At 37.8% G+C, this 24869-nt stretch overlaps 1 protein-coding gene across 1 annotated transcript in view; it reads right to left on the reverse strand.

Moving 5' to 3' along the window:
- Positions 1–14003: 14003 nt before the first annotated feature.
- LOC136886224 (uncharacterized) overlaps positions 14004–24869 on the reverse strand; it is a 905658-nt gene continuing 894792 nt past the window's right edge. The window contains exons 23-24 of the mRNA XM_068231034.1: positions 23336–23532; positions 14004–19610 (exon numbers count right to left, since the gene is read on the reverse strand). Coding sequence (XP_068087135.1) covers positions 19046–19610; positions 23336–23532 — 762 coding nt within the window. The 3' untranslated portion in view covers positions 14004–19045. The remainder of the gene's footprint in view (positions 19611–23335; positions 23533–24869) is intronic.

The raw sequence follows: 24869 nt of genomic DNA on the forward strand, positions 1-24869 counted from the left end.
CATTTATGTGATTACCCCAATGAAGATCTTTCCTTATATTAACACCTAGATACTTACAATGATCCCCAAAAGGAACTTTCACCCCATCAACGCAGTAATTAAAACTGAGAGGACTTTTCCTACTTGTGAAACTCACAACCTGACTTTTAACCCCGTTTATCAACATACCATTCCCTGCTGTCCATCTCACAACATTATCGAGGTCACGTTGCAGTTGCTCACAATCTTGTAAATTATTTATCACTCTATAGAGAATAACATCATCCGCAAAAAGCCTTGCCTCCAATTCCACTCTTTTACTCATATCATATATATATATAAAAAGAAAACATAAAGGTCCAATAATACTGCCTTGAGGAATTCCCCTCTTAATTATTACAGGGTCAGATAAAGCTTCACCTACTCTAATTCTCTGAGATCTATTTTCTAGAAATATAGCAACCCATTCAGTCACTCTTTTGTCTAGTCCAATTGCACTCATTTTTGCCAGTAGTCTCCCATGATCCACCCTATAAAATGCTTTAGACAGGTCAATCGCGATACAGTCCATTTGACCTCCAGTATCCAAGATACCTGCTATATCTTGCTGGAATCCTACAAGTTGAGCTTCAGTGGAATAACCTTACCTAAAACCGAATTGCCTTCTATCGAACCAGTTATTAATTTCACAAACATGTCTAATATAATCAGAAAGAATGCCTTCCCAAAGCTTACATACAATGCATGTCAAACTTAGTGGCCTGTAATTTTCAGCTTTATGTCTATCACCCTTTCCTTTATACACAGGGGCTACTATAGCAACTCTCCATTCATCTGGTATAGTTCCTCCGACCAAACAATAATCAAATAAGTACTTCAGATATGGTACTATATCCCAACCCATTGTCTGTAGTATATCCCCAGAAATCTGATCAATTCCAGTCGCTTTTCTAGTTTTTAACTTTTTTATCTTATTGTAAATGTCATTGTTATCATATGTAAATTTTATTACTTCTTTGGCCTTAGTCTCCTCCTCTATCTCGACATTATCCTTGTAACCAACAATCTTTACATACTGCTGACTGAATACTTCTGCCTTTTGAAGATCCTCACATACACACTCCCCTTGTTCATTAATTATTCCTGGAATGTCCTTCTTGGAACCTGTTTCTGCCTTAAAATACCTATACATACCCTTCCATTTTTCACTAAAATTCGTATGACTGCCAATTATGCTTGCCATCATACTATCCTTAGCTGCCTTCTTTGCTAGATTCAATTTTCTAGTAAGTTCCTTCAATTTCTCCTTACTTCCACAGCCATTTCTAACTCTATTTCTTTCCAGTCTGCACCTCCTTCTTAGTATCTTTATTTCTCTACTAGCAAGATACCCGTGCTTCGCTACGGTATTGTACTGAAATTTATAATTGAATGCTTATTGTTTTAGATATGTAATCCATCGAAATTCGCGATCTGACTCGTTTTCTGTGAGAATCCACCAAAATTCCCGATCTGACTCGTTTTCTATTAGATTACGGCACGTTTTCTCCCATTTTTCAATCTTCCTTTCCAGCAATCGATTTCGTACTTCCCGGGCTAGGCTCAGGTAATCCTCCCGGTCAGTTGGCTCCGTAAATATTTGCCATCTTTTCCTATAATCATTTTAATATGTATAAGATCCTTCAGGAGATCCGGCGTGGTGTCATATTGGGTGCTTTGGCAGCACTGAACCCGCGGCCGGACTGCATTCTTAGTCATTACCCGTCCAGAAGCCGTTTCCAGCGCGATCCGCACATTTGACGACGGTCCGGAACATTATTATTATTATTATTACTACTTTTATGTGTTGCTGGAAAGGCTGAAGACAGGGAAAACTGGAGTATCCGGAGAAAAACCTGTCCCACCTCCGTTTTTTCCAGCACGAATGTCACTTGGAGTGACCAGGATTTGAACCACGGAACCCAGCTGTGAGAGAGGCCCGCGCGCTGCCGCCTGAGCAACAGAGGATAATTATAAGTACATTAAGAACAGTAAAGTCAATGGGTTCACCTCCTTCTACACCCCACCGCCATTAAGTTTATTTACCGCCACCCCCCCCCCCCCCACAAAAAACATTAAAAAGAAGGCTTGTTTCTTTATGTTTAAAGGAGATTCCAAACACCAATGTTCACGTCTATTGCCATCAGTTTTGAGATATAAGTATCCCCATAAAAATAATTTTATTTTTTTCACTTCATCTCACACTACTCCCCCCCCCCCCCCACTAAGTGAATATTCCCGCAAAAGATACTTGCTTCTTTAATAGTAAAAGATCTTCTAAATACCAATTATCACGACTCTAACTTCTTCAGCTTTTGATTTATGTGTTGTCATGAAAGGAATTCAACTTCTTTACACTCCCACCCTCCAAGATGGTTTCCCCACCAAAACGCGTTTTTCTTTGTTTTTAAAGGAGATCTAAATACGAATTTTCACGTCTGTAACAACTTTTTTTTTATTAGATGTATGCATTCTCATACAATTAAGTCAATTAAATTTTCATTACTTTCACCCCCCCCCCTCATTGGATTTTCTGAGAATACGTGTTTCTTTACTTTTAAAGCAGATTGCAAATATCAAATTTCACATCATTTTTGAGATATCAGTAGCCTAATTAAAAGAATTCAACACCATTTCCAGTCACTTTTACCCACCCCCCACCACCCAAGTGGTGTTTCCGAAAACTAAAAATACACGATTCGTTATGTTTAATAGAGATAAAAAATACCATTTTTCACTTCTGTAACATGTTAAGTTTTTTTTAGATATACTGTAAAAATTCTCATTTTAAAATTTCACCCCTTTTGAGTTCCCCTTAGGTGGAGTTTCCAAAAACAAATCACCTATGTTTCTTTACATTTACAGGAGATTCCAAACACCCACTTTTTACGTCTGTAACATTTTACGTTTCCAAGATATTCTGTAGATATAGTCTTTCAAAAAATTCACCCCAATTTGTCACTCCTGTTTAACCGCCATTAATTGGATTTTCCAAAAACTAAAAAATACGTGTTTCTTAATTTTTAAAGGAGGTCCCATATACAAATTTTCAGTTCTGTAATATCTTCAGGTTCTGAAATATAAGTATACTCATTAAAGGCATTCAACCCATTTTTCACCCTTTTACACCCCTCCTATTGGGATTTACAGGAAACAAAAAAATACGTGCTCCTTTATTTTTAGAGGAGATTCTAACTACCAATTTTTACATCTGTAAATTTTAAAGTTTTAAGATGTAAACACACTCATTTTCAAAAATTCACCCCCCACTTTCACACCCCAATATTTGGATCTTCAAAAAACGAAAAAATACGTGTTTCTTTACTTTTAAAGTAGATCCCACATACCAATTTCCAGGTCTGTAATATCTTCAGGTTCTGAAATATAAGTAGCCTCATTAAAGGCATTCAACCCATTATTCACCCTTTTACACCCTTCCTATTGGGATTTTCCAAAAACAAAAGAATACACGTTTCTTTATTTTTAAAGGAGATTCTAAATACCAATTTTTACATCCATACACTTTAAAAGTTTTGAGATATAGATACACTCATTTTAAAAAATCACCCCCTTTTCACCCCCCCATTAATTGGATTTTCCAAAAACAAAAAAAATATGTGTTTCTTTATTTTTAAAAGAGATCAAAAGTACCAATTTTCAGGTCTGTAACATCTTCAGTTTCTGAGATATAAGTACCGGTATCCTGATTAAAGGCATTCAACCCATTTTTTCCCCATTTTCACCCTTTTTCACCCCTCCTATTGGGATTTTCTGAAAACAAAAAAATACGTGTTTCCTATTTTTAAAGAAGATTCTAAATACCAATTTTTACATCTGTAAACTTTTTAAGTTTTGAGATATAGATACACTCATTTTAAAATTTCACCCCCTTAGCGAAGGAATATCCAAAAATCCTCTCTTAGCGAGCACCTACATCTTAATATGAATCTATCCCCAAAATTTCATTTCTTTATGTCCAGTAGTTTTGGCTCGGCGATGATGAATCAGTTAGTCAGTCAGTCAGTCAGTCAGGACAAGTTATTTTATATATATATACACTTGACTGACAGAGCAAATGCAACACCAAGAAGGAGTGGTCAGAACTTTATGCCAATTGCAGGGTAGACTGACGTCACTGAGGTATGCTCATGATGTGAAATGCGCCGCTGTGCTGCGCACGTAGCGAACGATAAATGGGACACGGCGTTGGCAAATGGCCCACTTCGTACCGTGATTTCTCAGCCGACAGTCATTGTAGAACGTGTTGTCGTGTGCCACAGGACACGTGTATAGCTAAGAATGCCAGGCCGCCGTCAACGGAGGCATTTCCAGCAGACAGAAGACTTTACGAGGGGTATGGTGATCGGGCTAAGAAGGGCAGGTTGGTCGCTTCGTCAAATCGCAGCCGATACCCATAGGGATGTGTCCACGGTGCAGCGCCTGTGGCGAAGATGGTTGGCGCAGGGACATGCGGCACGTGCGAGGGGTCCAGGCGCAGCCCGAGTGACGTCAGCACGCGAGGATCGGCGCATCCGCCGCCAAGCGGTGGCAGCCCCGCACGCCATGTCAATCGCCATTCTTCAGCATGTGCAAGACACCCTGGCTGTTCCAATATCGACCAGAACAATTTCCCGTCGATTGGTTGAAGGAGGCCTGCACTTCCGGCGTCCGCTCAGAAGACTACCATTGACTCCACAGCATAGACGTGCACGCCTGGCATGGTGCCGGGCTAGAGCGACTTGGATGAGGGAATGGCGGAACGTCGTGTTCTCCGATGAGTCACGCTTCTGTTCTGTCAGTGATAGTCACCGCAGAGAGTGTGGCATCGGCGTGGAGAAAGGTCAAATCCGGCAGTAACTGTGGAGTGTCCTACCGCTAGACAAAGCGGCATCATGGTTAGGGGCGCTATTGCGTATGATTCCACGTCACCTCTAGTGCGTATTCAAGGCACGTTAAATGCCCACCGCTACGTGCAAATGTGCTGCGGCCGGTGGCACTCCCGTACCTTCAGGGGCTGCCCAATGCTCTGTTTCAGCAGGATAATGCCCGCCCACACACTGCTCGCATCTCCCAACAGGCTCTACGAGGTGTACAGATGCTTCCGTGGCCAGCGTACTCTCCGGATCTCTCACCAATCGAACACGTGTGGGATCTCATTGGACGCCGTTTGCAAACTCTGCCCCAGCCTCGTACGGACGACCAACTGTGGCAAATGGTTGACAGAGAATGGAGAACCATCCCTCAGGACACCATCCGCACTCTTATTGACTCTGTACCTCGACGTGTTTCTGCGTGCATCGCCGCTCGCGGTGGTCCTACATCCTACTGAGTCGATGCCGTGCGCATTGTGTAACCTGCATATCCGTTTGAAATGAACATCAATTATTCGTCCGTGCCGTCTCTGTTTTTTCCCCAACTTTCATCCCTTTTGAACCACTCCTTCTTGGTGTTGCATTTGCTCTGTCAGACAGTGTAGATTATAATAAGGTGGGTCTTTACGATTCCTTACCACCCTTAATGGTACAAACCTGTTTTCGCATTCCTCAACAATTTCTTTAAACCCATCCCAGAGTCTGTTTACATTTTTATTTACCGTTTTCCACCGATCATAGTTACTTTTTAGAAACTGCCTCATGCCTGCTTTATCAGCCATATGGTACTGCCTAACAGTCCTGCTTTTAAGACCTTCCTTTCTATCACATTTATTTTTAACTTCCACAAAAACAGCTTCATGATCACTAATGCCATCTATTACTTCAGTTTCCCTATAGAGCTCATCTGGTTTTATCAGCACGACATCCAGGATATTTTTCCCTCTGGTTGGTTCCATCACTTTCTGAATCAGCTGTCTTTCCCATATTAACTTATTTGCCATTTGTTGGTCATGCTTCCTGTCATTCGCATTTCCTTCCCAATTGACATCTGGCAAATTCAGATCTCCCGCTACAATCACATTTCTTTCCATGTCGTTTCCCACATAGCTGACTATCCTATCAAATAATTCCGAATCCGCGTCGGTGCTACCCTTTCCCGATCTGTACACTCCAGATATATCAAGTTGCCTATTATCTTTAGAAATGAGCCTTACACCTAGAATTTCATGTGTCTCATCTTTAACTTTTTCGTAGCTTACAAATTCTTCTTTCACCAGAATGAACACTCCGCCTCCCACCCTTCCTATCCTATCTCTACGATACACACTCCAGTGCCGTGAGAAAATTTCTGCATCCATTATATCATTTCTCAGCCATGATTCAACTCCTATTACAATATCTGGTGAATATATATCTATTAAATTACTTAATTCTATTCCTTTCCTTACAGTACTTCTACAGTTCAACACTAACAATTTTATGTCATCCCTACTTGATTTCCAGTTCCCTGTTCCCTTATCACCGCTCCCTAGGCCATCCCGTTTACCTGAATGTACCTCCCTATTACCCTTCCAAACAAATTTCCTAACTTATACGTACCACTGCGGTTTAAATGAAGGCCATCTGAGCGCAGATCCCTATCTCCTACCCACCCATTAGGATCTAGAAATTTCACTCCCAGTTTCCCACATACCCACTCCATAGTCTCGTTTAAATCCCCATCTTGATATCTTCTTTCTTGTCTATATATGACTTTCCAGGTACTAAAAATACCGTATTTTAGCATAATGAACTCGCGAAATTTGATTTATTGCGCAAATAATCGAGAAATATACACCATTTGGTGCGAAAAATGCAAAATGGCACCAGAAGAGCTCTCCAATAAACGTTTAAATGCTTCTGAGAACTTGACTATTGTAGTTTCCTTCTCATTTGCTTGATAGCGCTGTATATTCCCCACACAAAAGCACACAAAGCGGTACACACTGTGTATCAAAAGTATGTGTATTCAGTTCTGCGATCTCTAAGGCAGTCGATAAAAATCAATATCTGTTATCGATTACAGCAAATAGCGTTGTGGTCGTAACAAGATACAAGACCGGTCGTAGATACAGCAGTGCGTAGTGTTTAAGAACCTTGAGCAGTGCGCAACTACACATTCTCTTTGGTGCGCAATGAGAGTTCGTTACTTTCGAAACGAACCTTTATCGGCAAATGTCCAACATTTAAGTATAAAAATACCGAAAACTGAAGTCACAACAGGTTTTCCGAGGGCCGAAGAATACAACAGTGAGGGGTTCTATGTATTTGACGTTGCAAGAAAGATTCTAATGTATCAATAGTGTACCGGTAATATTCGTAAAGTTGAAACGTAGGCTACGATATACAGTGCAGAGAATCAGAATGAAGCAAATGAACATAATTCCAAGCGGCAAATAACAATCGGCGATGCTTTACATATCGTAAAGGTGTTGAAAAATTATAGAGAGCAATTTGTAATAGATACAAAATAAAGCATTCATGCAAGCCAACATGCCTCTAGAAAAATAGGATAATCCTGGCATGAGGAAGAGAATGAATATTAAAGGAAAGATAAATAATACTGTCTTTACTGTAAAATATGATGGTATTGGTAGGCCTATTGTAAATAAATCGCCTGTTTGAGTAGTAATAATGGTATTGTTTTTATGTCTCACTAACCACTTTTACGTTTTCTGGAGACGCCGAGATAGCGGAATGTTGTCCCGCAGGAGTTCTTTTACGTGCCAGTAAACTAGTGACACGAGGCTGACATATTTGAACTCCTTCAAATACCACCGGACTGAGCCAGGATCGAACCTTCCAAATTGGGGTCAGAAAGCCAGCGCTTTAACCATCTGAGCTACTCAGCCCCGACTGGGGAAAAAGAGCATATCCATGAACATCTTCCAGAGCTACATTACTTTGAAAAATGCAATGAAAGCACATCTGGTTGAGTAAGTGAAAGAAGACAGTGTTAGCAAAGTTTTAGGAGGTTTTATATAAGACCACAGTGAATTTACATCCAAGTGTTCGCAAGCTTTATGGTTTCCGACGTCTAATGTGGTCAGCGAGAGGAGCTTCTCTGCTTACACAAAGACACAATCTGACTGTCGCACAACTCTGTATCCTGATAATGTTGAAACCACGCTTAGTTTGTACTTTGGAGACAAGTAATTCAACGTCTAAAAATGTAGGCTATGTATAAATGTATATCACAGGGCAGATCACCTAACTCCATTTCGAAGTATCAGTGATTTATATGCCGGCCCCGTGGTGTAGGGGTAGCGTGCCTAACTCTTACCCGGAGGCCCCGGGTTCGATTCCCAGCCAGGACAGGGATTTTTACCTGGACCTGAGGGCTGGTTCGAGGTCCACTCAGCCTACGTGTTTAGAATTGAGGAGCTATCTGACGGTGAGATAGTGGTCCCGGTCTAGAAAGCCAAGAATAACGACCGAGAGGATTCGTCGTGCTGACCACACGATACCTCATAATCTGCAGGCCTTCGGGCTGAGCAGCGGTCGCTTGGTAGGCCAAGGCCCTTCAAGGGCTGTAGTGCCATGGGGTTTGGGTTTTTTTTTAATAGTGATTTATATATTTATTTCTATAACAATTTGCATATTTGGTTTTTCTAAGATTTAATAACAATGATATATTACAAGAGTTTACTTTAAAACCCCTTATCACAAAGTTAGTTACATTTACCCCATACGCTACTACAAGGAAGATTTCGCAGGAAACATCGATCAGTATAACAATTTATTTCACGAAATACCTACCGAAATAGTGTCAGTTTTAATACCGAAATCAACAGTTTTATTTCACCAAAAAATAAGGCCTCTATTGATTATTCATCAACCATCTCATTTAATCCCGTTAATCGTGTGCGGTAAAGTAATAGAATTATTCATCGTTATGAAATAGATTTAATAAGAGTGTATAATACTGTAGATGTATATTGTGAGATATCTTGAATTTGAGCATAGGAATTTAACTTGTAATGTAACTTAAACAACCTGGCAGAGATTGAGCAAGTTAACTATGTGTAGAAAAGGTTCCAACAGACGACAGTTTATCCAAGATGACGAGGCCAGGCTATGGCTTGGAGACTCTTAGGAAGGGCGTATGAATTTTGAAGAGTATGTCACCGTGTGCTGGCAGCTCGAGTTTTATTAGCTAACTACTGAAAGTGCGCTATGGAGAACGCAGCATGTGGAATGAGAGCCATGTGACTTAGAGTTTATTTAAGTGCGTGTGCAGCACTTTGAGACTGGTATCATCATTATTATTCTCATCATTCCTCTTGAATATTCTAACTTTTTGAACCGTCTTAGACTCTGGTAACATCATAATTTTATCTAGAGCTAGTTCATTCTGTCTTATCCATTATCAAGAAGAAATTGGAAAATTATTTCCTCTTCATTGCAGTGATAGCGTTTTTATAATTATTCTAACCATCATCATCTCAAATTCATTATATAAATTTGAAAAGGGAATTGTATGGATTAAATGCCCAATTTTATACAGCTTTATAAATGGCTTTCAGATGATAACAGTGCTATTTGTGTTATTAGTCTAGAAAATCACAATTGAAACAAATCAGTAGTCACAGAACTACACTGCATTTCCAATTTAAATACACACAACAGTTGCATTTAATGTAATAACAATGTATATACATAATGGTTGTATCCTTTAGTGTCAGGGAATGGGTTTACCGACCTACAAGGATGTTTGAGGTTTGCTAATGGATACAGGAACTTCGTAGCTTGCATATAATTGTGCTGCTATAGACTGTGTTTGTGAACAAAAATTACTTTCTGGTTACCCTAGGTATTTTCATTTTTTCAGCATTCAGTCTTATGTCTGTATGAGTGAACCAAAATCGTATGCAGTTTCAACCAAATCTGTGCACTGCAGCCTCTCCTGCTTTTATACCTTATTTTGAAAGCATTAAATATCCATGTCTTATGGATTTTAACGACAGGTGACTGATTTCATTCTGTCCATGGTATTAAAGGATGGGGACTGGAAATGGGATAAAGGAAAAAGGCACAATTGTTCCATTAACAAGGATTTTTAATTACCACAATTCATGTAAACTGACATTTTTACTATGCACATATGATACATAATCATGAAAAATCAACAAATATGTGTACATAAAAAAATTCACAGTTCCATATGCCAAATTCATATGAGATTCAATGGTAATAAAATAATCTCTTGGTACAGAAATATTAATGTTGAGATTCATAAAAACAATAATCTCTTGGTACAGAAATATTAATGTTGAGATTCATAAAAACATAAGTAATCCTTTTCATACTATTATCTCTCTAACATTCCAAAGCAACATACTGGGGGGTATAATTTAAGTCAGAATAGCCTAAGCGTGGCTTTCTTAACCATGAATATTATAGACTTCAGAAATAGTATGATATGCACTTTAATTAATAAATTGCAGTTGTAATTATAATTTGTAAGCTAAAACTTGCTTCTTAATTAATAGGCTGGGTAACCAATCCAGTTGTGGCAGTGGGAACACAAGAGGAAAATTGTTCTCTGACAAGTAAACCATTTAAGTTCATCATATTGAATATATCTGCATAAACAAAAATACATTTTTGAAATAATCCATATGTTGATATGTCTAATTATTGCTATGCAGAAATTGCTGTTAGTAACACTTCAACTTATAAGCGAAAACTATTTGGAGCGACTAAAACCATTTCCAGTTTTCTCTTATTGCTAGTGTGTCTGCGGGCTCGGACTGTACGTTACAGCGTTATAAATCTTCAGTGAAGTACCTTACTGTTTGACCTTTATTTGGGCGTTAAGTACTAGGACTAACATTGCTTCATTCTTATGTTCTTTTGTTTTAATTTAGCTCTCAGACAGAAAGACAGACAAATGCTAATAATAATATTTTATACTGTATCTATTTCCTAAAATTTGAAGTATGCTGCCCCAGACGAGTGATAGTGGATTGCATCATATTTTGCTGCTTTTTAGTTCAGGTTTGTTAATTCTACAAGAGATCAGTTATTGATATTGGATTATTTTTATTGGTTATATGATGGTTTTCTGCTAGAAAAGCCGAAGTATTCCTTACACTATCTGTTAGATTACCGTATTTATGCGAATAATTCTCGCATTTTTTTTTTTTAAATTTGAGCCACGAAATTGGGGTGCGGGTTTATTGGCACCAAAGTTGGCAACACGCTCATGGTTCATGCATTTTTTCGATATTGGGTGTACAGTTATGGTTTGTGTAACCACATATGGAAGAAAACTACCCCCATGTGTCATATTTAAACTAAAAACAATTCAGACTTTTAGTTCAAAACTGCCTTTACATTTTTTAAAATAGTATTTTACAGAGTAATTTAAATTCAAATTTTCTCGTCATCATGATAGAACGTGTCTTCCAAATGTGCAGGGGTAGCTTTCTGGACTTTCATTCGCTTCGGTTTGTCTACAGTGTGTTTCATAGTTGCTAAGTTTGAGTGAAATTGTAAATCGTTTGTATTCAGCGTTTTAAAGAATGCCACAATATCACGTAGCAGGCAGTGTGCGGAGAAGCAGAATCCACGAATACTGTCAATGCCGACATTTGTCGAAAAAGCGTAGCTCACAATTATAATCAATTCGTACGCACCGAACAATATTGTCAATACCACTGAAACTGCATTTTTTTTTTTTTTTTAAATGCTGAGATCAGACGGACTTATAGTTTTAACACATTCGCAGCTGATGCCAACACATGTGTGTCACGACTCCACTTTCACTCAGGGCCGATGACGACACGTGCATCACACTCCGCGCCAAATATTAAAGCTCGTACTTCCGCCAATTTGTATGTAAACAAAAAGACTTCTTATCTGTGCATTTTTAAGGTGTTATTAAACATATGCACCATCCGGGCATCAGATCAGTTGTTAGTTACAATCTCTGTAGCCATTACAAGTCGGCATACATTTCTGCGATGTCAAGAGAGAACAGTGAAGTTTCAGAACCTTCTCTCCAGAAGAAACTCCATCTTATGGGGATAAACAGGTGATTTGCAATTAATGATAGCCGTGGGAAAGTGGCGGAATAAGCGCAAGGTACGATTCATTTCCACGCAATATGAGCTTGACGTGGTGGAGGTGAGCAACAAGAGAGGGGCCAAAAAATGTAAGCCCAAAGCAATAGTGGAGTATAATAGACATATGTCAGGCACAGATCGTCACGACCAAATGATTTCCTACTATCCTTTCCAAGAAAAACAACGAAGTGGTATCGAAAACTAGGAATTCATATGGTTGAAATGATACTATACAATTCCTACATGATGTATAACAAGTTCTCTGTAAAGAAGGTATCACTCTACGACTTTTGACTGGCAATAATTGAGGAGTTATTACCAGCTGACTACAGGCCACAGTTTCGTAGGCTCCCAAAATCTTTCACACCGCCTACTGGGACTCATTTTGCCACTAAATGTGCGGCTAAGGAGAATGGACGTAGACTGAGAAAACGGTGCAAACAGTGTTACGAAGAGGGGCGGTGCAGGAACAGCATGTTCTACTGCAGCGAGTGTCCAGGACAGCCAGGCTTGTGCCTTGAGAAATGTTTCGTGGAATTCCAAAAGAGACAGAAATAAATGACCACAAACAATAGCATGTCTCCCTATGTTTGTTGTAGCACACTGTATTGACTAGTTACATTGTACAGCTTATGGAGTAATGTAAGTATACATTGTTCACACAACAATAATAAGATTCTACTGTACAGTATTTTTGTGTGAAATGTTCAAAAACTCATTTTTCTGTAGTAAAGAAGTTCTACAATCGAACAAAACATTATTTTCCTCACTCCACTTCATTACCAGTCATGACGCACACGCTGCGTCAAATGGCACCGAAGGTGAAAAGCTCATCGGTGGTGCCACTGACGTAGCGTGTGCGTCATGGCTCGTATGAACATAAGTAATATTGAAATAACTAAAATAATAATCTAAAATGCATAAGGACACAGAAATGAACTTTTTTAAACAAAAAAAGTATTACGGTACCACAGTAATGGTTGCCGATATCTGAGCGGCCGTGAATGTGTTAAAGGAGATGGGGTTACTGTACTGTGTTGCAATGCAGACAGAAGCGAAAGACTTCCTCCCCTCGTCGTAGGAAAGTTCGATAACCCACGATGTTACCCTGCAAATACAAGGCATCTAAAAATGCAAACAGTACAGTAATTCAAAAAATAATGTACATGCACAGGGTAGCCAGCATAATTTGTCCTTTTCTTTGAATCTTGTTTTCTTTCGTTGCAAGAGGTTACGTTTGCCAGTGATTTATCCAAGTGCTTTATTTGAATAATGTAAATGCACCTTGTTGGATATATTTCGGAAATAGTTTTTTTCCCATGGCATTTGAATCAAGGTGATTGGATGCATTAATGGCACTAGCCTGCAAATAAAACTTTTTGTGCGGTAAAAACGAAAATGAATTTCTTAACGCAGAATTCGAGAAAAAAATTAGTTTTGGCGTATCACGCCTGGTTTAGTGGCAATTTTACAAAATGTTATTTTGTTCTTACGTAAAATTGTTGATACTTAGTATTGATTAAATTTGATATATTAATATAATTTTCAGCTTGCAAAATGTAATCATATTTTGCATGCATTAAATACATATAAATGCTGCTTTGTAAGCAAGTAGATGGTTTGTATTATATTTTTAATGTATAATGAAATTCGTGAAACTGAAACATAAAGCGCCCGTTTAGTTTCGGCTGTACAGTTGCTTTTAAATTAATATAACCATACCTTGAATAAAAATTACATGGTTAAACATACATAGTTTTGTTACATTGTGTGCAGGTTAGATTCACACCTCCATCTTTTCCCGTTTTCCGTGGAATTTCTGGGTTTTTGAAGGTCCTGAATGATCTCTAGAAGGGTCATCTCGTGCAATCGACCAACAGTAATCGGACATCGTCATTCTGCATCATTGAGATCCTGGTGAAACCTTTCACCTTGTTCTTCACTGACAGCTCCTAAATTTGGAGGGAAATAATCCAGATGCGAAGCTAAGAAATGAAGTTCCTTAAACTTTACCAACATTTTCCTTACAATTTCTTTGTATTGAGGGTCCTTAATTTTGCCAAGGACTTTAGTCACTACATCTTTGAATGCGTTTCATGCCTCTTTCTCAATTTTGGTCATCGTGTCTGTGAAATTTTTATCCTTCATCAGTTTACGAATCTGTGGTCCATCAAATACGCTTTCTTTGATATTTGCATCTGATAATGGGGGAAATTTAGTGGATAAATTTTGGAAGCATAGGCTACTTTTATCTAATGCCTTGACATATTGTTTCATCAATCTTAATTTGATGTGCAAGGGTGGAAGAAGAATTTTTTCACAGTCAATAAGACTTACTCAAGACATTTTTGGATCCTGGTTGTAGTTGTTTCCTTTCTGGCCAATTCACTGTATCTCAGTGTTCATCCCATGCCCTGCTATACCATTCGCATACGAAACAGGGAAATTTTGTATAGCCTTTTTGTTGTCCCAGCAACAATCCAATGATCTTCAAATCACCACAAATTTGCCACCCATGCCCGTGATATTTAATTTTTTCAGGCACCAACTAAGGTCTCGTATGTTTCAGACAATTTTTGTGGAGTGTGTAAGTGGTACGGATGCCAGAACATTGTATTATGAAGCAAAGGGTCAATAAAAACATGTCAGTTACTAGGATCATACTCTTTCTCTCCCAATTGACGTAGAAGATTTGAAACATCCGTACAAAATACAAGTTCATCTTCGTGAGTATAATACTTTCGGACTGTTATCTTTGAAAGGAAACTGCTTTATCAGTCCATCATAAACATTGCATAAGGGCTGGGGCTTTTAACACGCCTGTTTATTCAAGTGGTCTAAGGTGAAAGACAAACGCTCAACTGTCTTATCTTCAATCCTACATACCTTGCGGTCAATTGCGTATCTGGGGGAGTTTGTTATGAATTTACCAGGAAACCCCCAACTACAAAATGAAAATTTAGACAGCAATAAACCTATAATAAAATGCAAACAGTAACAAATCAAATAATTGTATTCTAAAAAAAAAAGTTGCCCGAGAACATCTCTCAACATTACATCTTACGAATTCATGCAGATACTAAAACACCGAATGGCGTCAAAACTAGATGTGATAGGAAAAAAATAGCATCATTTTCGGAATCAGGGAAGCGATTTCCATAAGAATTACATATTTTCTATTTTACCGCAAAATCATGTTGGCTAGTGTGGTGCGGCAAGGGTTGGCATTTCTGAATTACGATGGCAGGAAATCGTACAAGGATAGTCACTGGCCTGTGTTGCAATGCAGACGGAAGTGAAGGACTTCCTACTTCCTCCCCTTGTCATAGGAATGTTCGATAAGCCACGATGTTTTAAGGCCATCAGGTACTTTCCGTGCAAGTACAAGGCATCTAACATGCCTACAGTATAGTAATCCAATGAATAAAGCACTTGTACTGGGGAGCCAGCATAGATTTCTCCTCGTCTTTGGATCATTTTTTTCTTTCGTTGCGTGAGGTTATGTTGCCAGTGAGTAATCCAAGTGCATTATTTGAATACTGTAAATGTGCCTTGTTGGATACATAATGTTAATGATACGTAATATTAATTGCATGCAGTAACGGGTCTTAAAATATTTTGTGACGCGGCAAGGGTGGGCATTTCTGAATTACGAGTTGGCAGTTAATTCAAAATCACGTAATTCGAAGTTGCATTTTTGCGTCCCTATGACTTCGAATTAACGAGGTTTTACTGTATTGCAAAACAAACGAATGAGTGTTAGGTGTGTCTGTTTGAAGTGTTTATATTGCAAGAATTATTCACCACTGGTCACGTTACTATCCAAGTAAAGAGAGACCTCGTGTTAAAAGTGTTTTAGACGTGGAAAGTGACTAATTTGTAATTTAGGAGAGGATTCTAGTGATGCAAGAAACAAATCTTCTCTTCTACAGTGAATCGAGCTTACTGCAAGTTCAGATTAATTAAATACCTGTCAAGTAAGAAGGCCTCCTAGCTATTTTTCATGGCAAATATATTTTATAGCAGTGATAATGCATTTTCTGACAAAGTAGCTAAATCCGTCATGTTCATATTTGAATAAAGACCACGTGGAACTCTACAAGTGATATGAAATTTTTGTTTATGCCACGTTACTCTTTCGATAGAAGGAATTTTTAGCTCATTTCATTGTTTTTCAAAATGAACCTTCTTAAAATTAGAGTGCAGGGATTATTTGCTTGAATACGGTATTTTATTGATGTTAAGGCAGAGCAAGACTGTTAAACTGACTGGAACAATTGAATTATTTATTAATTACCAGGATATCCTTCTCATGAAAGAATGATTCTAATAATTTAAAATTCCTAAAGAAATGAAAAAACAAAAACAGAATGTACCAATAATTATTTCCACTTGGACAAATTCTTCCTATTGCCTACCTAGAGTGTAACGGTTAGCACTATTAGCTGCCGTTCTTGGGGGCCCAGGTTTTATTTTCGTAATTGCAGATATTTGATTGGCAGGTCAGATATGTGGTTGAATAGGTACATGCAGCTCATCTCCACTAGGGGTGTGCCTAAAATAGAGCTGCTCTATCTCGGGGAAAGAACACAAATATACAATAGCTAGTTGTATACAGGACTGAGGAGTGAGGAACAGCTTGACTGACCAAAAATATGTTTTAAGGATACTCTCACTGTACAGGTTTGTATGTAGTTAGAATGAACATTTTAATAAAATTACAGAAATTACATTCTGGTTGTGCTGCAATCATAGCCCGCATTAGGTTGTAAATAAAGGTTACAGGTCTCATCATATGGTTATGGAGGTATTTACAGGTTGCAGTAAGAATCTAAAATCTAAAGGAGAGGCCATATAAGTTACTCGTAAGACCCCAATAAGACTATCGTTACAGTTTATATGACCCTCACAAGGATTACTTGTTTTGAGAACCGGAATACATCCAAAGGAAAACAGCACAATTTGTTATGATCTTTGACAAAAGAGTATTGTTATAAAAATGTTGCAAAAAAGTGGGCTGGGAAACTTGGAAGTAAGGAAAAGAGCAGCTTGACTAAATGGTATGTTCCAAGCTGTCAGTGGAGAGATGGCATAGGACGATATTAGTAGACGAATAAGCTTGAATGGAGTTTTTAAAAATAGGGAAGATCATAATATGAAGATAATGTTGGAATTCTAGAGGCCAAAGAGGCCAAATATTTGTTCATAGGAGCAAGAATTACAAATCAGAATAATTAATCTTGAAGATATCTGATACATTTCCAAATTCTTTGAAATCATTTGAGAAAGTCTACATAGACAACTAATGTGGAATCTGCCACATGGGTGATGCCCTAAAAGTAGATCAGTGGTGACTGAACATGTTCATTAGATCAACGAAATAATGAGGTGACATGCCTCTCACAACATGTAACTTTTAAAGTTAAAGAAGAAAGGACCCATTTTATTATTCTTACTATTTGAACATTTAACTTGTTTTTAATCATTTGTCAAATTGGGTCAGTTTTCATGCATATGCAACGCTTTGTAATGTGATGTTTTTGAAACTAGTTTGATATATGACAGCTGAGGATGACCCCATAGGGGTTGAAACCGGTACTGGATTTACTGTAATCAATAGTAAATAAACACTGTATTGATAAGGTGGAGGCTTCCATATCATTTTTATGTTGCAGTAGCAATCAATACGGAAATGAAGCTCATAGATTACGATTCATAGTGCTTGTCATTAAGAATAACACGTTCTACTCCATTTAACCTGTGAATTGTTTTGCCTTTTCAACAAAAATATGTATAACACTCATTGACTGATTTTGATGGTTTTAATGAAAAAAAAAAAAAGTCATATTTTTAAATAGAAAAATAATGATTGTTTGACATTTATATGCCAAATTAATGTAGAAAGTCAACCTAATCTAATGCATAGGAAAGCTTACAAATAATTATAATGGGTACAGAGAAAAAGAAAACAAAAATTTCAGGAATTCGTACAGATTTCAAAGTACACGCCAGAATTTTTTAATTCTCAGTTCATTTATGTCTCATCTATCAGAATTTCTGGAATGTTATCAATAAACTATCATTGTTGTGATTCTGCTATATTTATACTCTAATCATGGTTAGTTACTTCATCTTTTATACTATGAATGTGTCTAAATAATCCCATACAACTCGACTATGTAGTCATTTTTATTGCTTGTTTATCCATGGTATGGTCAAAAACAGAATAACTGGCCACTTTTGTTTAATGTATAATTTCATACTTAAATAAAATGAAGATGAAATCAATGTCACGTAATTATGGTACTGTTCAAGAAACAAACAAGTGGGATCTTATAGACAAGATAATAACCTTTTGGGCTTTGACTGTGTCAAGAAAACAAGGTTAAATTCTTAAAGTTTTGCAGAGAACCTTCCTCCGCGTCTTCAGAAGAAAATCTCATCCGTTCACGAGGAAGACTTCTCTAATAATGAAGGTTTGAATTTTATCGTGGGTCTATTGTAAGTCGTACTCTCATTCGTCACCAGATGGCTCACTGTGCTAACCTTCCAAGTGGGAAGTGATGACACTGTCTTAGCTCCAAGAAAAGAGAGCCTAATCTCTCTCTGTTTTTCTTTCCTATTTTACTTCCTCATTCATAATTGGAGTTGTCTATTTTTTTTTTTTCAACCCCCATTGATAAAATAACTAGGATTTATGCTTCCTCTCCTTACTTAGTAGCAGTTCTGTTACCAATTATTATTATTATTATTATTTTAAAATTAAAAACTCAAAAACTTACAGCACAAGAACAAAAATGTTAAAGATTCAAGAGTAAAATATTCTCCAAACCTTCCTATGACACTTCCCCATAGGACCATAAATAAAATCCTGCAGTGTCTTCCAGGATGAGTATTTTTTAAGTTGAACTAAAACACATTTAAAACATGAATTTGGCAATATGGATCTACTGAAAGTAAATTTTGCAATATGACTTCCATTGAAATTCCTTATAGTACTTCAAGCAGAGTATTCAGTCTCATAAGCCCTCACTGCACTGCAACTCAAACTGTTGTGCCGTATGTACTAAACATAACTCGTGTAGTGTCCGTATCTAGAGTGACATCCTCGGGTGATGCTAAATCTACTCTCAATGAACTGGAATTTGTTCTTTTCCGTGTCGTTCCCCCTCCCCATTCTGAATGTCTCCAGTTATAGCTTTCTCCCCTCGGCTGCCCATTGTCCTCAACTCCTACAGCAGAGACAGAACTCTGGGATTCAACAGAATCAAAACTACTGTCCCCTCCACCACGATACCGTGCCACATTGGCGTCTCCATTGCCTTCTTCCACAGCATCCTGCATTCCACAATGAGGTCCATGAGAATCTTCCACTGCTTTCAGAATATTCTGGCATAACTCAGAATCTAGAGGTATGGGATCTTCACTATCTCGATTATGAATAGTAATTGCAATGTGAGCTGGATGTGGGACTGGAAGTGGTATCAGTAGTTTCTCTGCATTGTAGGGACAATTTCTTCGCTTCCAAGGCTGCCACAAAGTAGATACAGTCGATGGCGAATTTGCTCTTCTATGTGTTCTCCCCATAGCAAGGCCACCAACTGTTTCCCTGAAACAACAACCACAAAAAAAAAACTTATAAAAAGAATACCCAAAATACTCAAAACACAGAACTGTATGAAATCAAAGACAGAAACTTAAAAAATCTGACAAAACTGTAGTTCCCAAACAGATTGTTTTAATTAATACTACTGACTATATAAAATATCATTATTATGTTGTTCTGGGACAATGTGCAGGAAGGGAACCACCCCGCTTCACCGAATTTACCGAGCTCCAATTTCTTTTCTTTTTTAAAAATTTGTTGTACATCACTCCGACAAAGATAGGTCATTAAATAACACTTGAATGTTTTATTATTCATCTACCTATTCAATATAATACAATTTTTAAAATTAGGACATTGTCCTTATCAAAGTTGTTAACATGAAATCAATATATTATATGGTACATGTTTCGCCTATCAATAGTAGGCATCATCAGCCACATTTTGCACCTTAGGATAGATCAGGTACCTGATTGGAAATAATTTATGAATGCTGTTCAAAACTATGTCGTTTAAAATGTATTGGAGATTGTTAAACACTATTACAATATAAAATGTAGTATGTTGTTATTTGACAATATGTGTGATAATATTGGAGTCTAAAAACATGATAATTATTTGACAATTATGACATATTAAAAGATATTACAATAGAGATAAAAATCAGAAAACACATTCCATTTAGTTGTCAGATAGCGTATTGTTAAAAACTTGTGGAAAGTTGAGCAATGGTAATGGTCGTTGGTTCTTGAAGTTATAAAAATATTGATTTTCATTCATTTGCTTACCAACATTTCCAACTACTATTATCTCAAAAAGAAACCAGACCATATGAAAATTCTCCAATATTTATAAGCAAATGAATGAAAATCAAAATTTTATAACTTCAAGAACCAACGACCATTACCACTGCTCAACTTTCCATAAGTTTTTAACAATACACCATCTGACAACTAAATGGAATGTGTTTTCTGATTTTTATCTCTATTGTAATATCTTTTAATATGTCATAATCGTCAAATAATTATCATGTTCTTAGACTCCAATATTATCACAAATATTGTCAAAGAACAGCATACTACATTTTATATTGTAATAGTGTTTAACCCAATCTCCAATACATTTTAAACGACATAGTTTTTAACAGCATTCATAAATTATTTCCAATCAGGTACCTGATCTACCCTAAGGTGAAAAATGTGGCTGATGATGCCTACTATTGATAGCCAAAACATGTACCATATAATATATTAATTTCATGTTAACAACTTTGATAAGGACAATGTCCTAATTTTTAAAATTGTATTGAATAGGTGGATGAATAATAAAACATTCAAGTGTTATTTAATACAAATATTTTCAATACGGACCCAAAAATGAATTTTATCACATGTAAAGATAGGTCATTCAAAGATATAACTCATCTCAAAGATAGGTCAGGAAAGAGCTAGGAGTGGGAAGGAAGCATCGATAGCCTTAATTAAGGTACAGCCCTAGCATTTGGCTGGTGTGAAAATGGTTAACCACAGAATACCCGTTTGCCAACAATGGGGTTCAAACCCACTATCTCCCAAATGCAAGCTGACAGCTACGTGACCCAAACCACACAGCCATTCGCTCTGTCAGAATAATTTAAGCAAGCCTCGGACCTATGGGAGTAACAGAGTTTTACTTCCAGTTGACAGATGACTGAATCCTTGGACACAACTCGGTGAACGAAATGAAATTCAATGGGGAGCCAACAATATTAATGGAGCTTATGGAAGAAGGTACAACTGGCTCAGTCAACAAAGAGGATGCATCTACATGTGTTGGGAGTTAATGATATTCAAGTAAGGGGAGATAACGAGGAGGAGACAGGAGACTATCAAGTGCTTTTAATAGGTGTTAAAAAGGGAAAGCCTGAGTGTGTAGTAGAACTGCTCATCAGGAATACTACTGTATGCAACGTAGTTTCTGTTAGGCATGGAAATGAGCAAATGAGGTGGGCAGATTCAGCAGTTGGAAGAATTATGACTAGAACTGTTTCAGTTTATTTACAATGTGACAAGTTTTATGAAGCTCTGAGTGACATTGTAGTCAGGGTCAACAGCAACGATGGGATAGGAGAGGGCAAGGAGTGGGGAGGAGGCGACAATGTATTTAAGGCCTTAATTAAGGTACGCCCCAGCATTTGCCTGGCGTGAAAATGGAAAACCATGGAAAACCATCTTCAGGGCTACCAACAGCGGGGTCCGAATGTAAGCTGATAGCTACATGACCCAAACCATATAGCCACTTGTTCGGTGTTCAGTTCTTCCTCCACTTCTTTTTAACCTCTATGCTGCAGACTTACCAGCTATGGTTTCTAGAAAGTTCACATAATTATGCTGATGACATAGCTCTGAATGTTCAGTCACGCAATTTCAAAACAGCTGAAAACATGCTTGCTCAATATCTCCTTAAACTGAACAACTACTTCAATGTCCGGCATCTGAAACCTAATCCAAACAGAATTCAGATCAGTTGTTTTCACTTAGAGCACAGGCAGGCCAACCAAATAACCCAAGTAGAATTTCACAGGTCATCACATTGTTAGGGTCAACAGCAAGGGTAGGATAGTGCTAATGGGCAATTTCAATGTGAGAGTTGGAAACAGAACTGAAGTATATGAAGAAAGTGATGGGCAAATGTGGGGAAGATATGGAAGCTGTTAGGAATGGGAAGAATTTACTGGATTTCTGTACCAGTATGGGATTAGCAGTTACAAATATATTGTTCAAGCATAATGCTGTTCACTTCTACACATGGGAGGGAAGGGTCACCATATCCTACTAGACTATAATTATGATAACTGACTTTGAATTCAGGAAATTTGTTAGGAATGAGCAGGTATTCCAGGGATTTATTTTATTTTACAGACCACTATCTGATACATAGTGAACTAAGTATATCTAGCCCTAGGATAGGGAAACTGAAATCTGTCTGCAGACAAAGACGAATAAGGGTAGTGAATCTCAAGGATGAGGAAATTAGACAGAAGTACATGGATATGAAGTGAAAAGTTCAAAAATTGATAGTAAGACCGCTCCTGGATTACCGGCTTATTAGCTCACACTCAAGATTGGAGCTCCCGTAATGCTCCTGTAAAACTTGAGCACACCCAGTTGTGTAACAGCATGCAGCTATGGGTGGGTAATTTGCAGAGACATTATTAAGGGGGATGTTCTCATAGGCTGTAATGCAGATGAGAATGATTTTTATACCTCACATCTCCTTGATCCCGAGCAACTACCTGTTTTAGTTCAAGCCACTGCAGTCCTGGGTCTCCAATAGTTTGTTTCTGTATGCCCCAGGGGGATTGAGACCCAACATCGTTTATCACGAGGTTCCCCGGTAAAACCACACAGAGTACTTAACATAGTTATGCTGTAATTAATACCGTTATTATTTACAGCAAAAATGAAAAGTTAATTATTCATTCTGCATTCTAAGTTCTTTATTCATTGATTATTCTACTAAATAATTCAAAAAAGGAAAAGAGAAAATACTGTGTTTCTTGGGTAAAACTAAGAACTGAGCACAATGTTTTCATCCCCGTATGAAGGACAGGTAGCCAGTTTGTACCATATGAAATATATTTACATACAGTACTAGGTTTTGTGAATAGCAGTATAAAATAATTACTTCACAAGTGATGAATTGCTCAACTTAGAGAATTTTTCAAATCATGATGTACTTATACTTACACTCGCTTATCCTGCTTGCGTCCTGTTGCTGTAGCACGACTCCTAGGATTAAATGCAGACACTTCCAAATATGGAGAGTGGACTTGGATGTTACCCCGAGGAGCATATACAGGTCCTAAGAGGTCAGGTCCTGCCTGACTCAGCTCAGCAACATGCACCATCTCGATGTAACGTGACAGATCCACACCTGGATGAGGCTAGGGGGAAAAAAAAAAATATATGGGAAAATGACACTAAAATATAAAACTCAGACTTGGTAGATAATTATGATTGTGTTGTGGATTTTATTCTAGTGGAGCAATTATCAATCAATCAATCAATCAATCACTACTGATCTGCAGTCACCCAGGTGGCAGATTCCCTATCTGTTGTTCTCCTAAGAAGAACAGGGTATTATTTTTTAGACAAGGTGGAACAAAATAAATTCTTAAATGTACTATCAATGATAATGAAGCTAAGAGAATGGAAGAAACCACAGTGTGGATGAGAGTAGCTGATATATTAGATGAGAATAAAATTAAACCGGAAGCCGCAGGTTCCTTCAGACTGAAAACTGACCGTAAGTGTCTTGTTGCTCATCTCCAAAGTTTTAATATCCTCAGAATTGAAGAATGTGCACCTTGTGTTGAATCAGATACCAAGATAAACGAAGACTACACCTCCATTGCAGAAAACACCTAGAGTCACAAGAAGCATCACACAACACTTTTGGGACACAAGAGAGCTGATGGATTGGAGTATGAGCTAGCCATAAACAGCAAAACAAAGTACACATATTTGCATTCCTTGAATCATCTAGGCCTAGTGTAATATGTTGGTTGTGTTAAGCTGTGAAAATTTTCAAATACTTTCAGGATATATATTAAATGAATTCATTCATGAATGGGTTGTTTTTATTCTTCTTTTTCCATAACTGGAGGTTGCCTAGATTGACAAAACTTACAATTAATGTTAATTTGGCCACCCATTTGTTGCACATGTCGAGGCTGCTTTGCCAGTGTACCCTGCAGAGTGGAATCTACATCGAAGCCCTGTTGTTGTTGTTTGAGTCATCAGTCCATAGACTGGTTTGATGAAGCTCTCAATGCCACCCTATCCTGTGCTAAACTTTTCACTTCTACGTAACTATTGCATCCTACATCTGCTCTAATCTGTTTGTCATATTCATACCTTGGTCTACCCCTACCGTTCTTACCACCTACACTTCCTTCAAAAACCAACCGAACAAGTCCTGGGTGTCTTAACATGTGTCCTATCATTCTGCCTCTTCTTCTCGTCAAATTTAGCCAGATCAATCTCCTCTCACCAATTCGATTCAGTATCTCCACATTCGTGATTCGATCTATCCATCTCACCTTCAGCATTCTTCTGTAACACCACATTTCAAAAGCTTCTATTTTCTTTCTTTCTGAGCTAGTTATTGTCCATGTTTCACTTCCATACAATGCCACACTCCACACGAAAATCTTCAAAAACATCTTTCTAATTCCTATATCAATGTTTGAAGTGAGCAAATTTCTTTTTATAAGAAAGC

This window comes from Anabrus simplex, chromosome 1 (genome assembly GCF_040414725.1).
Source record: "Anabrus simplex isolate iqAnaSimp1 chromosome 1, ASM4041472v1, whole genome shotgun sequence".
In the NCBI taxonomy this organism is placed as follows: domain Eukaryota; kingdom Metazoa; phylum Arthropoda; class Insecta; order Orthoptera; family Tettigoniidae; genus Anabrus; species Anabrus simplex.